This window comes from Podarcis filfolensis (genome assembly GCF_964270895.1).
Source record: "Podarcis filfolensis genome assembly, chromosome: 5".
Classification (NCBI taxonomy): Eukaryota; Metazoa; Chordata; class Lepidosauria; order Squamata; family Lacertidae; genus Podarcis; species Podarcis filfolensis.
In genome coordinates this window covers 72846962-72863293 of record NC_139608.1, presented here as the reverse complement: position 1 = coordinate 72863293, position 16332 = coordinate 72846962, and the positions used below count along the sequence as shown (strand labels likewise).

The 16332-nt window shown below is 43.2% G+C and overlaps 1 protein-coding gene across 3 annotated transcripts in view; it reads left to right on the top strand.

Annotated features, from left to right (window-relative positions):
* Window positions 1-16332, top strand: part of ARID5B (AT-rich interaction domain 5B) — a 178720-nt gene that overhangs the window by 23507 nt on the left and 138881 nt on the right. For all 3 annotated transcript variants that reach the window (XM_083614423.1, XM_083614424.1, XM_083614425.1), the window contains exon 3: window positions 12182-12407. In XM_083614423.1, coding sequence (XP_083470549.1) covers window positions 12182-12407 — 226 coding nt within the window. The remainder of the gene's footprint in view (window positions 1-12181; window positions 12408-16332) is intronic.

Sequence of the window (16332 nt, the reverse complement as noted above, 5' to 3'; positions counted from 1 at the left end):
CTCCCCAGGAAAACAGGGGTGATTGAAATGTATGGGGATGTTTTCCATTTATTTCCATAGGCTTTGAAGCCAAGCCCAAGGTGAGCAGAGTTAAGGAAAAAAATAATTCTACGTCAAGAGGCGCCATGCCCAAAATTACATGGTTGGTGTTTAAGGTGAAGTTCTGCAAAAGGGTTGATTTGTACTTCCTTGCGGCCTTTAAGTGATTATGCAATGCGAGTACAATGTTGATAGCCCCCTTAATGCCTATCTTGTCAAATAATCCACAATAAGAGGCCACTCTTATATCTGCGGCATGTTTTGTCTTGTGCATTAAAGCGAATGCAAGTGATCTGTCATTTGTATTTTGCTCGTGACAGAGTGAAAAGTCCTTTAACTTCATATGGGAAGATTAGTAGCTCTTCAGTGAGTAAATATGTACACTTTCCTTTAGCAATTTTTGTTTGAGGGTTGTTGGGTGTCCCCCCCCCCCTCGCTTTTTTGTTTGTTATATTCAAGGCTTTTTCACCTCCGTGTGGACCCATTGGAGTCGAAAATAAATTGGGCTTAGCTGCCTCTTTATGTTTCCTTTAATGACTCAAGCTGAGTGTTTGTATTTTAGGGAGTCTTAATTGCCTGACATTGAAATGGTCACACACAGGCTTTGAAGTTAACACCCCATTAAGTTAAAAGTGGGAAGTTTGTGCCTCTGATGGGGCCTTGTTGTTGGTCTGTATGGTTGCAAGACTCTAAACAAAACTCCCTGAAACTGCACAGTGGTCTCATTTGTGCTGTGTTGCTGTTGGTAATTGCAGCAGTAGTGGAATACTCATTTTTTTTAAAATATTGATCTCCAAAAGCTCAGATTCTCAGTCAGGGTGCAGCCCTGCCCAGATCTCAAACCTGAGGTCTTCTCTGATGAGGAGCAAGGTGAGCAGGAACCTCCAGCAGATCTCCACATGGCTCCAACATACCCTCCAACATTTCTCTGACAAAAATAGGGACATCCTATTCCATACCCTCCAATGTTTAGGACACCCTAATAAAAAGTGGGACATTCCGCGATCAAATCAGAAGCCAGGACGGCTTTTGTAAATCCGGGACTGGAAAATAGGGACACTTGGAGGGGCTGCTCCAATAACCCCGAGGGACCATTGGACTTGGACAATCCTGCCCCAGAACTGGAGGTCTCTTTATCATCTGCCTGGGTTCCTGGCCAGTTCCCTCACTCACCCATCCACAATCTCCCCTTTGACAAGTCAGGCAAGAGGAATAGAAGGCTTTTAACAACACTCAGGACTCTTAACAAACTACAGTTCCCAGGATTCATTGTGGGAGGGAACCTTGACTGTTTAGATATGATACTGCTTTAAATGGATAGTGCAGATGGAGCTTTTGGTAAGTTGCTAGATCATATATTTTTATTCAGTGGCATGGAATCCATAGCATCTGCTTGTCATTTAGTGCCAAAAGTATTAGGTGTGAAATGTGGGAGGAGATATGTGCAATGGTCATGGGTGACTACTTTTACAGACAGTAACTGGAATGTGTAAACTGCATTTATTCTTCTTTAATGATTATTTTATTGTGTTGTTTAAGTTGTTTGTGATCCACCCAGAGAACACCATTATTCATAGGCATATAGATACTGATTACACACACACACACACACACTTTCCCCTGGGGTCAGGAGGGATAGAGAATTGCTTTGCCAAAGAAATGGGGAGGGGAGGGGGCAGAAAAGAAGCTGAAAGTATATCCAGACTATCACTATTTTGCGGGATGGATTTGAGCTTTAGGTTTGCACAATCAAAGTAGATTACAGGGCTGTGTCACCTTGGCACAACAAATTCTATATTAAAAAAAAGAACCAGTCCTTTTGCAGTTTGGAAAGTGATGGAGAAATGCATTGAAAAGTGTGGGATGAGCAAATGCCCAACAGGAAGATGTATAAACACCCCACAAGCTAATCAGGATTCATGCAGGACAAATACTCACTGTCATAACAGACCTGCAAACAAATCAAAACAAATAGTAAAGACCAGATGTCTTTAAGCTCTGTGCAAGCGGATCAGCATGAATGCTCAATAAACAGGTCATCTGAAGGAACCTTGAGATTCTCAGCATGTTAAATGGCATTTAAATAACTAGTAAAGGTAAAGGTACCCCTGCCCGTACGGGCCAGTCTTGACAGACTCTAGGGTTGTGCGCCCATCTCACTTAAGAGGCCGGGGGCCAGCGCTGTCCGAAGACACTTACGGGTCATGTGGCCAGCGTGACAAAGCTGCATCTGGCGAGCCAGCGCAGCACACGGAAACGCCGTTTACCTTCCCACCAGTAAGCGGTCCCTATTTATCTACTTGCACCTGGGGGTGCTTTCGAACTGCTAGGTTGGCTGTCGCTGGGACTGAGCAACGGGAGCGCACTCGGCCGCGGGGATTCGAACCGCCGACCTTTCGATCGGCAAGCCCTAGGCGCTGAGGCTTTTACCCACAGCGCCACCCGCGTCCCGACTAAACCAAAACTAGAGACTGAACCAAAACAGCTCACAGTCCCTGAGAATACCTACAGCCCTGATTGTAGTTTCGCCTTTTCACAGCATATTTAGAACAAGAAGAAAACTTGGAACATTATAGTACCAGAGGGATGCTGTATTTCTCATACCTGAAGATAATTAGGAATTTTTTAGCAGCATAATCTTCAGTCTAAATAGGCAATTAGACAAAATAATTATTTGCCTACAAGATGCTTGTAATAACTGTAGTACCTGAAATGCTTTAGCTGCTGCCAATCCTAAATGTTTCTGGTTTTGTATCCTAGCAAGATGGCTAATTTTAAAGATTTTAATTAATTCCCACACTCCGAAGGATTTGATTTATGCTTACAAAGCCTTTGAAAGGCCTGGTCCTCATCTCTCTTCCCATGTTTTGTAGGTGAGGTCGAGAATGCACCGTTTACCTGCAACCTTCCCGTGAGGGCTCATCATGGCTGAGCAAACCTTGTAATCATACATAATGGGTTGGAACATGAGGTTCATGAGTGGAACTCTATGCAGAAGTTCCCGCTCTTGGCGATTTTCATCAGGTTTCCCCTGCGGAAGCTTGTCCCCCCCCCCCACTTACTTTAGAGCAGTCATTCCCAATTAGCTAAGCTAATTACTGAGGACCCCCTATTTTTCAAAAGCCAAGCCAAGGACCCTCTACTTTTGAAAATTTTGATAACTCTAAGGTAGTTACCTCAGCAAAGCAGTTTTTTGAACAAAATGTGAGGTAGCCCCTAATAAGCAAAGGATTTTTGGAACACTAAAAAACAGACCATAAAAATATTACTATGCAAAAATGACAAAAAATTAGTTGGGGGAGAGGCAAGGGATGAGACTGCAGACCCCCTGGGTGCATTCCACAAACCCTCAAGAGTCCCCAGACCCCTAATTGGGAACTACTGCTTTAGAGGGTGGGTGACTTTCTGCATACCCTCCAACATTGCTCCAATGAAAGTAGGAACATCCTATTCAATAATAATAATAATGGTTGTTGTTTCTTGTTTTGTTATTTACCGTATTTTTCGCTCTATAAGATGCACTTCCCCCCCTCCAAAAATTAAGGGGAAATGTGTGTGAGTCTTATGGAGCGAATGCAGACTCCATGGCTTCAGCGAAAGCAACGCGAAGCCTCTGCAGTGCAGTGGGAGCACCCCCACTGTGCTCCGGAGGCTTCGCGTTGCTTTCGCTGAAGCCTGGAGAGTGAGAGGGGTCAGTGCGCACCGACCCCTCTCACTCTCCAGGCTTCAGTGAAAGCAACGCGAAGCCTTCGGAGCGCGGCGGTAGTTCCGCTGCACTCCGGAGGCTTCGCTTCGCTGGAGAGGCGCTGTGCAGCTTTCCCTCTCTGTGCAGCACCCCTTCAGCAAAGCAGGAGGAGAAATGGAAGGGGCTCCATTTCTCCTGCCGCTTTGCTGAAGGGGTGCCGCGCAAAGAGGGAGAGATTTTTTTTTCTTGTTCTCCCCCTGTAAAATTAGGTGCATCCTATGGTTGGGTGCGTCCTATAGAGCAAAAAATACAGCATACCCCACCCATCTGGGTTGCCCCAGCCACTCTGGATGGCTTCCAGCATATATAAAAACATAATAAAACATTAAACTTTAAAAAAAAAAAAAACTTGCCTATAGAGGGCTGCCTTCAGATGTCTTCTAAAGGTTGTATAGTTACTTTTCTTCTTGGCTCAGGGATCGCATAACTCCATACTCTCCAACATTTCTCCAATGAAAATAGGGATGTCCTAAGAACATTCCAGGACCAAATCAGAAACTGGGATGGCTTCTGTAAATCTGGGACTGGCCCTGGAAAATAGGGGCACTTTGAGGGTCTGCTTCTGGAATGCTGAGGGAGGTGGCACAGGAAGCTGTGGGGAAAGAGGAAATAGGCAGGCATTGCCTCCCAGCCCTTCTGTGAGTGTGAACTTCCATTCGATCAAAGCCCCCTCTGTGGACAGGAAGGGCTATTCCGTGAATGGAAAGGCGTATTTGTGGAAGGGCTGTGCTGAATCTAGCCCTCTCTATAATCCCTGGGGATGTGCACAAATCACACCAGAATGCTGATGCAGTGTGGCTGACCACAAATCATACACATTCCACACTCATAGTGTTTGCTTTGCCATATTGTGAGGTGTAGGCCTTGATTTTGGATTAATAATTAAAAGAAATGTGAAATGTGAAATTCCAGGATTAATTTGAAGGTGAATTTGAAAACCCTAGATTTTGTTACCTCTGTGCTTAAAACTACAGCTTTCTAAAAAGCTAAACACACGCGCACACTGGTCTCATGACTCCTAGTGTGTAGATCATGCTTAAAAAATAAATAAAAATGATGGGGATTCTAAAATTAACTTCCTGGCAAATAAAAATGCACTACCATACTTCTAACAAAGTCAACCTTCACTTATTGATTGATGAGCCCATTTGACAAGTCACATTTCAGCAGACCTCATTGTTGCACTGTGTTGCAACAGGGACTTCTAGATTCAGATAGATTAGCACACAGAGACAAATGTTGCAATCTTTTTTTTTCACTTGGGCAAAGCCTCCCAAGATTTATATAAAATGATTTATCATAAAATGAGGTTGAGAATGGCAAATCTATCTATATTTTAATTCAGAAGATGGGTTGCACATTTTGACATATTAATTTATGCTGCTGTTGTTATTTTTTTAAAAAGTTGTGACACACCTTCAGACTTCAGATACAGGATGGAGGGTCAAAAGAATTAAATAAACAAACAGCATGATATTTGAAAGCTGTGCACAGGACTCCATATTCCACAGTTCTCCCCGAGCAACATCACCTGTCCTCCAAACAAATTGGGTTAATTGAGGACTCTGGCTTTCATTTTATAGAATCGTCATAATTGCATCTTTTTTTAATGGCAGGTTTCTAGCGTTTCCAGTAATTCTGGAAATGTAGCTCTGTGAGGCAAATAGGGGTCTCCTAACAACTCCCTAGCAACTTGGGATATACAGATGGTGCTGTGGTCTCAACCACTGAGCCTCTTGTGCTTGCTGATCAGAAGGTCAGCGGTTCGAATCCCTGCGACGGGGTGAGCTCCCGTTGCTCGGTCCCTGCTCCTGCCAACCCAGCAGTTTGAAAGCACACCAAAAAGTGCAAGTACACAAATAGGTACCACTCCGGCGGGAAGGTAAATGGTGTTTCCATGTGCTGCTCTGGTTTCCCCAGAAGCCGCTCAGCCATGCTGGCCACATGACCCGGAAAAACTGTCAGCGGACAAAACGCCGACTCCCTCAGCCTGTAAAGCGAGATGAGCGCCACAACCCCAGAATTGTCTGCGACTGCACTTAACTGTCAGGAGTCCTTTACCTTTACCTTTTAGAAACTCCCAGCATCCATGACAAACTACAGTTCCCAGGATTCTTTGGGGAAAGCAGTGCCTGTTAAAGTGAGGTACTAGTATTGCTTTAAATGTGTGGTGCGAATGGCTCTGTACTTTTATGTAGCTTCTGATATTTCAAGGTTCCACTTTTTATTAGATTTCTCAACTAAACCATGAATGTATTACGAAATAAAATTGGCAGGGAGTGTGTGTTGAGCTGGTAGGAGAAGGGAAATAGTTATTTTCACGGCAGTACAGAGTTTATAGTCTCTGTGTGTACTTTGCATGTCTCAGAGTCTATGAGTATAAAGGTTGTATTCTCAATAACAGGATTATTCATTGATGATGTAGTAATGATTGTACTTGTCTTTTGGTTATTAAATTGTTTGCTTTGCTTGCTTTGAATGCCAACCAAAAGTTAGTCATAGTAATTCTTGGAAAGGATGTGAACAAACTGGTAATGGAAGCAATAATAATTTGGTCATAACAGCTACTTTGGAAAAGAGCACTTTAACCAAGGCCACATTTGATCTGGATCTCTGGGTTTTATGAAAAATAGCTGCTTATCATAACCTTTGCATTGCTGAGCGTTTTCAAAAAGCTGATGCTTAAGGCTTAATTGTGCACAGACAGACGATCTTATGCAGAGGGTCCTTAAAATGCTGTGTGAGGATATGTGTGTGTGTGTTTGCGGCACCTTGGCCCATTAAGCTTGCTTCATACATTATAGAATGAGCATATATAAGACATTAATGTATGCAACAGATGATGCTTCTTTTGGGGGGTGGGCAGGGACTGTAGGTAGCACTGGCTATCTTTTCAGACAATGTTTGATCAATTGACTTGGTTAAATATTGATCAAATAATGGTAATTTATAGCAGTAATTTATGAGAACTGTGACAAAGAAGAGAGAACAAGATGTTGATTCTAATTACCACAAACAAGTTAGTTAATAATTAGCATTTTTAGTGTTTTTTTAAAAAGCGGTAAAAGCCCTTTACACACGCTATCTAAAGCAAGAGCAGGGAACCTATATTTTGAACTGCCCTGAGATCTTCGGATGAATGGCGGTATATAAATAACAACAATACTAATAATAATGATGTTGTTGGACTTAAGCTCTCACCACCAGCCCCAACCAGGGGGACCACAGGTCAGAGATGATGGGAACTGTAATCCAGCAACATCTGAGGTGTGGGGGTCACAGGCTCCCCAACCTGATCTTGTACAATTCTTACAACACCCATTTGAAGTAGGGCCAGTATTGTTATCCCCATAATGTTAGACAGAAGGGGGCTGAGTCTGAGGTCATAGTGGCTGGACTGAGGCTGCTTAGCAAGTCAGTGGCTGAGGTGAGATATTATCAAGGAATGGACATGCCGGCTCACACATTGTGCTTTTAGATACTATGCTCTGCCAACTCTCTAGGTACCCACTGCAACCATACTTTGCAGTGTTGACAAGATCACCGACAGGCAGGAAGTTAAGGCACTGTTTCCACGGTTTAGTTGAAGATCATAGAAAATGTACTTCTACTGCATCCTAAGCCCACAATCTTGCCTTTTATTTTTGACCAAATATTTGATCGATATCTAGCAGGAGATGACTCCTTGTTCAAACATTATTAGTCACAAAATGGGGGAAGGGGTTTTTTTTGTGTGTGTGTGTTTTAATCCGCTTTTCCTCCCCAAAAGAAAAAGTACTGGGGGTAACCTCTCATAATAGCCCTCCCCCATGTTTTCTTCATTTGGTTGGCTGTTAAGCAATATCTTATTACCAGAGGAATGCATGTGTTAAAACAGATGGGAGCCAGTTCATGCCTTTATCCTTTCGTAATAACAACCGTGTCTCCTTTTTGCCTTGTCTGAGGGCTGATTCACAGTCATGTATCTTCCTCACTTGCTGATGTAACATCAGGTGATGATTTGCATGGCTGGATGGGCCACCAGAGATAGGACACTGGAGGTAGAACATTTGTAGCATCGAAAGCATTGTTTTCCAATGGGGCTGACTCAGGGAGGAACCAAGAGTTTGCACATGCATGAGTGAGCCATGCATGTGGCAGATGGTATGGTGGGGCAGAGGCGCTTACCTGGCGGGGGAGAGGCAAGGTGCTGGGGAGGGTGGCATGGCACAAACGCATTGGCAGGAGCGCTGGACTGGATTGGCCGTTACCTTTGCACCGTGCCGATCTCACCACCATCCTTCCCCTCGTGGTTGGCAGTGGTGACTCACCTGCTGGAAGGTCACCTGAGTACTTCTACCCTACCCCACTGTCGGCTGCTGCTGTTTAGGGAAGCTTTTAATGTTGAATAGGTTATTGTATTTTAGTGTTCTGTTGGAAGCCACGCAGAGTGGCTGGGGAAACCCAGCCAGATGGGCGGGGTATAAATAATAAATTATTATTATTATCTGCTGTATACAAAGCATTATACAGTATAGTGTAACAGACCCTCCAAGTGTCCCTACTTCCCAAGAACAGTCCCAGATTTACAAAAGCTGTCCTGGTTTCTGATTTGATCCTGGAATGTCCCGCTTTTCCTTGGGATGTCCCTATTTTCATCAGAGAAATGTTGGAGGTATGCAGCCCCCGACCCAAGGAGATAAGTAACTGTACAAGCTTTAGAAGACATCTGAAGGCAGCCCTGTATAGGGAAGTTTTAAATGTTCAATGTTATGGTTTTTATATATGTTGGAAGCTGCCCCAGTGTGGCAACCCAGTCAGATGGAATAGGACGTTGGAGGGTATGATGCGAGGCAGGGTGCTTAACATGGTACCCTCCAGATATTACTGAACTACAGCTTGTATCATCCCTGACCATTGGCCATGCTGGCTGGGGCTGATGGGAGTGGAATCAAGCCATATCTGGAGTTCCCCATGTAGTCCATCCCAGGGGTGGTGGACAGAACGTTTTTGAGTTGGGCCGCAGAGGCCCAGAGTTAAATCCCCATTCAGCGATGACCCATATTGTTTATCGTTGGGCCAGTCCCATATTTTAGCTGTGAATAGTGTTGACTGGTCCCCTTTGCAACTGATAGGGAGTAGACAGAGAGTCCAAGCAGCAGGTAAGGCCAGGAGCTATGACAGCCACTCCCTGACTGGTTGTAAGTAAGAAGGCAGACAGATGGTGGTGGGGCAATGCCCCATTTGCCCTAAATGGAATGGACTGTAATGATCATGAACCTACTTTACAAGTCTGTAGTGAGGATAATATGGGGATAAACGCCATGGCTGCTACCAGAAGAGTTCCTGGGGGAAAGGGCAAGATAAAAATATGAGGTGGAATTTTGAAGTTGCAAGAAAACACATATGATGTAATAATAATAATAATAATAATAATAATAATTTATTTATACCCTGCCCATCTGGCTGGGCTTCCCCAGCCACTCTGGGCAGCTTCCAAAAAAATATTAAAATACTATAATACATCAAACATTAAAAGCTTCCCTAAACATAATAATAATAACAATAATACTTTGTATTATTCCGCCTGTTTGGGAGTTCAAAGCACTTCATGTGCATTAGTTTAATAATGAATGCAAGGCAGGTAGATTTGAAGCTACAAATCCCCAGTTAATTTATTCTAGAGTTACTCTATTAAAATCACTGACTCCTCAGCACTCCCTGAGTTGCTGCATCCTGATTGTTTCAAGTGTCCGACTTAAATCATGGAATGTTGGTTTTGCTACTATAGCATTTTGCATTTTGCTCCTTTACTACCTTTGTGAGTTCTGTAAAACACAGTTTTGCTTATTCATCATGGGTGAAACGAGCTGGTATTTTTCCTGGAAGGTTACAGCTCCAAGCGCTTATTTCATGTTTTCTATGTTGTAACACGATCTGTTATGATAATTTTTAAAAGAGAGAGAGGTATTTATTTCATGTGTATTCTCTGCAGGCTCAACTAAATTTAAGCAGCTTTTCTATAAAATATAGGTTTAAAGGCAGGGGGGATGTGGGCAGGGGGAGTATTGTTAGTTTCTGATCTCGAAAACATGTGCAGGAAACCTGAGAATGTGCCAGTTTCTTTTGGTAGGAAACTTGTAGAATTTCTGTAGTATTTCTTTTGGGATTACATCACAGTTTCATTTAATTTTTAGGATAAGACTTAAATTCAATATTTGTATATAAGCCAGGGAAACTGTACCATAAACAGAGGAATTTTCTAGTGAGTCAGAGTTCCAGGAATCCCATATTTACTTAAGATCATTTACGTGAGGACTAGCTAGAACCATTAGTCATCTGGCTATGATTTTTTTTTTAACCTTTGCAGGTTAATTGCATTTTCAAAAAGTGCGCTTAAGGCAGTGCCCAGAATATATGTATATATCTCCTGATTTCGAATTTCTTTGTAGATATCGGGGAGGCATGTCCCATTTTGCCGTTTGAGGTGAATCAGGAAGTGCTGTTTTGCCCTGCTGCTCCTGCCACCATATACCCGCTTTAGTCACTGCCCCATGCCCTGCCCCATCTGCTGCTGACAGAGAAGCAGCTGCACCACCGGTGCCAAATTTGAGCAAGGGCACACCGATTTGGGGTGAGATTTCACCACAAACTGTGTGAGATCTTGAGTGCTCTGCAAGATCTCACCATCCTTCCGAAAATTGGCACCGATGATGGCGATGCTTCTCCACCAATGGCAGAAGCGAAGAAGGAGTTAGTGGGGCACCTATGGGCATGCTGTCTGGGGGACTTCTGGTGCCTGAAGCAGCCTCATGGTTGGGCCAGCTCTGCCTGATATTCATGGATATACAGTGGTACTCAAGTTACAAATACCTCAGGTTTCAAACACTTCAGGTTACAAACTCCGCTAACCTGGAAGAGTTACCTTGAGCTGAGAACTTTACCCCAGGATGAGAATGGAAATCGTGTGCCGGCAGTGCAGTGGCAGCAAGAGGCTCCATTAGCGAAAGCACACCTCTAGTTAAGAACAGTTTCAGGTTAAGAATGGACCTCCGGAACGAATTAAGTTCGTAACTAGAGGTACCACTGTACAGTATATATTTTTTATCATGTAAAAAGTTGGCTTAAATAACAGATCCACTAAAAATGAAAATATCCACAGATGTGATGTTGCTATATCTATTGATGATGAAAAGCCAGCTTAATCTTTTAAGGCATTTACTATAGACGTATTTGAATGCGGGATCAGACTAAAGCAGAAAACACACAGATTTGTGGAATAGTGCTTTTGCCAATTTACTCCCTCCCCGATCAAATCGACTTGGCAAAGGAAGAAATAACCAAAGTAAAATGCTGCAATCTTTGAAAAAAATCTCTGTAGCAATTGGCTGTAAGAGGTCTTGCTTCAATATGTTGAATTAAGACCTTTGTAGCCATGGGCTCAGCTGCCAAGATGTCACTGAATGTTTATGAGCATTCCAACCACTCAAAACTTTAAAGCAAAAGTGTCAGCATATTAACTTAGGGAAGGATGAGTTTGTGTGGTGTTGGGTGGAAGGAGTAGACAGAAATGCTGTTTATCAACTTTTAGCTTGTGTGTTGTGTAGTGGGCACAAGCAGATGTCAACCTCCCCACCACCTCCTTCGCTCCCTCCATCCTGGTGAGCAACAGGTACCCACCTAACAGGAAACTAGAATAGCAGATCCGCCCCACCCAGCGAGCCACTTCTGGTAGAGTGGCCTTGTGCCCTACTTTACAGAGGACTTTCCTACATGAGAAGGACCCTTGGAGGCCAGCCCTCTGTTTGAAGGAATCTTCTGCTCCAAGAGCTATCTGGTCCAAGTCTGGTTTGCAGATAGAATAATTGCAGGAAGGGAGAGCCAGAGGCCTTGAGGTTTCCCATCAAGAATGAGCATCTGTCGAGCAGGTCACCTGGTCACTTTCCCCCAGTGTGGTGAGACGCATTGTATTTCCATTTTAATGATAGCTGTTGTTTCCAAATTTGCACCTCTACATAGAAAGTAGAATACACAGGTTTTATTAAAATCTGCACCCTCTTTTTGCCCTTTATTTGTTGTGGTGCATTGCCTCTTTTTGGTATTGCATTGGTGGCCACCCTACTAAATTGTTGTTGGTATGTGAGTGCTATTTCTGAGCACTGTGTGGGTGTTGTGTGTGAGTGTGTCTGAGAAAGTGAAAGAGGAAGAGGTACAGGAAAAGTTGTTTCACACAAAAGCACGCACCCACAAATTTACCGATCTCCTCTTGGTTAGGATGCTCTGTTTCAGTGGTGGTGAAAATGAACCTGGCAAAAGCTTTATCGAAACGGCTGTAAGCGGATGTCACAGACTCAGAGCAATAACCTTTGCCGTGTATTGCGGAGCCAAATGTGACCTTCTCTTGGTTGTCTCTTGCAGGATGAAGTTGTTGCTGCTTCAGAGAAGGTCACGGTGAAGCTCGAAGACTTGGCCAAATGGGCCCAGGCAGATTTCTCCAAATGGAAACGTGGACTCCGGGGTGAAGCCATTAGACCTACGGAACTGGGAAAGAATGGTCAGAAGGAAGCGCTGAGCAGGTTCAGGCAAACCACACACAACAGCGGCCTCAACTTTAGAGACATTTTGAAGGAAAAGGCTGACCTTGGTAAGTACACAGCTCACCTCCTATGCGATGGGTGCTGTGACTCTTGGCTGGACAACTTTTCCATTGCGCTTGTCTGTTGGGTAAAGAGGCATGTGGCTGGGATCTAAAGAATCTGGCAACCATCTCCACTACCCCAAGGTCTCTTTGTGAATGTGTACCTCAAATAAACCTCATCCCCCTCTGCACACGCAGTCTTATACATCAAGCTGCTATATAAGGAGCTTCTGACATCAGGTTGTAATATTGCTCGAGGGGTCAGCAGGGCAAAGATGGGAGGTGGGGAGTTTTAAAATAACCCTACTAGGCATGCCTAAAGTAGCTCCTTCGATGTCATCTTGTCAGAGCCGGTGTAAGACGTCTTACCACCCGAGGCGTCCCATTCCGTGCACAGAACTTGACTAGACTGAAGTTAATGGCTACTTCAACACTGGTGACAGGACGGCATCCTTCACCACCCTCAAGGGAAACAGGTTTCAGGACACATGCAGCTCTGTCCTCCAAGGCACAGGAATGGCCAGATTGCTTTGGGGGATCAGGAGGATGTCACTGCTGCCTGCCCCACATGTTCCAACCACCTGAGGTGGCCACCTTGCTCTGCCTAATATTAGGGCCGGCGCTAGATATCATGTAACTTGACGGTCACACACTTTGACTTCAAAGAATGATGGGCCCCATAGAACTATCTGTTTCTCTTTTGTTCTGGGATCTAACATGGCAAAAAGCATCTGTAGTAAAAGCTGAACCAAGGTGTTTTTTTGTGGCCCGGGTTCCTTCCCACTGATTAACACGAGGCATAATAAAAAGTTATTCCATGTCGTACACCATCCCTAGTGAACCCATTGTTGCTGAAAGTCCCCTCAGTTTCAGCAGTTTCAGCTGTATCGTTGATGCCTGCCATTTCTACAACAGAAGCCCCCTTTAGTGTGTTGGGATACCCAGAACACACCAACACAGTGTCTTGACCTACTTGTGCAGTTCTTTGGATGCGCGTCATAGATTTTATCACCCCCTCCCCTGTCCTGCACATTGCAGAAGGGGAAGTGTATTGATTCCACAGTTGAGTTGCAAGAAGCTGTACCTGCCCAGTTGTTGTTGTTTTTGAAAAGGTGATGTTTAAATAGCTCCAAGGGTAAGCCATAAATAGGAGAAAAGAAATTAAAAGTGAAAACGCATGCCTTGCCATACCAGTGAGACAATAGCCTTCGGCGTGTATTGAATACAAGGTTAAGTTGTTACTGGGTATAAATAGATGTAGCGTTGTTGACGGGAAGTTATATATCTATATATACTGTATCTATATAAAGCATACATTTCTTTAGTGGTATTTAGACCAGGGACAGTCTGTGCAGGGTCTTGCAATTTGTTATTAGGCCACCAGTGCACTCTGCTTAGAATCTGTACATGCACTGTTGCATCAAGGGCATTTGAAGAGGCTGTTCTTTGGAAATTCCATTGCAAACTGACATGATTTTCATCTCTTGTTCTAATGTGCAGATTAGAACATAGTCACCCCTTGGATTTCATTCTTTGTGATGCAGTTCTCGGCTCAAAAAGAGAAATGCATCAACTTGTGTTTAAAATGCATATATTTTATATAAAATACATTTAGAAATGTTTATTTTGCAAGACGCATTCAGAAATATGTGTTTGAATTCTCATTTCAATGTGAAGGTCTGTGCAATATTTTTTTTAATGCCATTTATTGAGCAGGTTTATGAATGAATATTTGCTAAAGTGACATGGGCTAGAAATAGATTGGCCCATCCCTAGGTTGAAGTCTGGTGTGATTTTTAAAAAACACCTTTAGACCAGTAAACTGAGGATGTGAGAGTAAATCAAAGAGTTCACGGAGTAATCAGAAGACGGGCAAGAAATGTAAAGTAATTTTGGTCCCTTCCAGCCCTCTGTTGGAACTTACTTTTTCATCTCAATTAAATTCTATTAGACTTTTCCCATTTCAGGATAAATCTTACTCTTCGTGGCTTTTGACATTCAAATAGATAGTGTTTTCCCTTTGAGAGAATGAATGTTGCATCCCTTCTGCCATTTTACACATCTTTTTGCACATGAAATCAGCACATATGCTGCTACCTACTGCTCCCAGATACATGGCTGTTATGCCATCGCTGTGTTTCTGTTGTGATTCTGCAGGAGGATGGAGAAAGCATGGAATGTGGTGGTATTGGGTGCAGAATTCAGTTTCTTGAGAACATCATCTTTTCTTTTTTAAAAGTTTCTAGTCCTTATGAACATACCTTTCAAACTTTGCAGTCAGTGCTTGCTCAAATCTTAACAAGAGGGGTGACAATAATATTTTGAACGACTGACAGCAGAGTTTTAGCATTTTTCATAGCTCCTTATGCTCCCCTATGACTTGCAAAAAGCCATAATAAATTATGCAAAATAATGTAATTTAGCCAAATTCGCGTAATTTATAGAGGGCGCAGAATCCAGATGTTCTTGGTACAGAATCTTTGCTGCCAGGAAATTTAATGTTAATAAAGTGCACATAGCCCTGGGCTGGGTGCACCTTAAGCCCTTCTGGTATTAGCACATGTTAACTGTGCCATTATGTCCTATTTTAATTAGCCTTAAGGGTGTTTATCTTTTTCTGGATTGTGCCCGGTAGCTGGGATTGAAAGCTCCCAACTGCATCTGTTAAATCTGGGAAGCAGTACTGTGTGTTCTGGCATGCTTACTTAGAATCAGGTTCTAAGACCTTGTGGTAGGTGCTTCCAAAGATGGCGGCCGTCCTATACACAGTGAGCTGAGAGTAAGCCCACTGAGTTCCATAGGGTTTACTTTAGGGTAGTCATTGGACCGTAAATGCGTATAGAATCACGGCTCCGTAGCTGCAGCGAGTCTTGATGTTTGTCGAGACTTCCCATGCCACCTCCAACATTCTGAGAATTGTGTGGCTGCTATGCAATCGGGATAAATTCATCTGAGTATAACTTTCCTTCAGAAGCATGATAGATGTTGCATGATAATGCATACCATCTAACATTTTGAGGTGAAAAACCAGGATGCCATCTTGTGGGGCGGTGACCCGCGCGAGATTGTAGCCCCCAAAATGGCTGCTGTGCTCTCTGTGTCATTTGGGTTGGACTACGACTTCTACCTAGCCTTAGCCAGTGTGGCCAATGATCAGGCATAATGGGAATTTTATCAGGAGGACAGCACATTGGCTACCCGTGAGGTAAAACCTCTGGCCTAGTCCCTGTCCCCCTCTGTTCCTTTACTTCAGAGAAATCCCATCCAAGCCCAAGGCACAACTTCGTAGTAAGGGCGTTGTGGATTGGTGTGCATAAATAAGGCTATTTCTTTCGTTTGTTTATCAAAATAACAGAAAAGCAACAATACTGTGCAGATAAAAATAGATTTGGTTGTGGAATGTATTATTCATAATGAGCATGGGAACCTGTTTTTCCAGAAGAATTGGTCTGATTAAATCACTCACTTGTAGGGCCTCTAGTTGTGTGGGTTTTTGTTTTGCTTTGTTTTTGTCTTCAAAATCATTGAAAGAGTTTTTTTAAAAAAAGCAAATGAACTTGGATATCCATATTTGGTAAAGCAGAAGAAAATAGCTGACTGATGGGTTATTCATTTTCCAGATTTTTTCGCAACTATGCAGTGCAAACGTGTCTATTAAAGATGGGGAAGTTGATTTTTTGAAAAATACATATGTATCTTCATTGCTTGGTCTACCTTCTGCAAAGGGGGGAAATCAAATTATTTTATATAACACTGCTTCTTACAGAGTTCCTTTAAGTGAAGTATGAAAGCTGTAGTGTAAGCTTTATAGGCCTATAAATATGTCATTATAGCTGGACTACATTTATATCCTCTGGATTGGTGTTTAAGCCAAGAAAATATGTCTCTGCAGGTTGGGGTTTTTTTTATTGAAACCCTTTGAGGCATACAA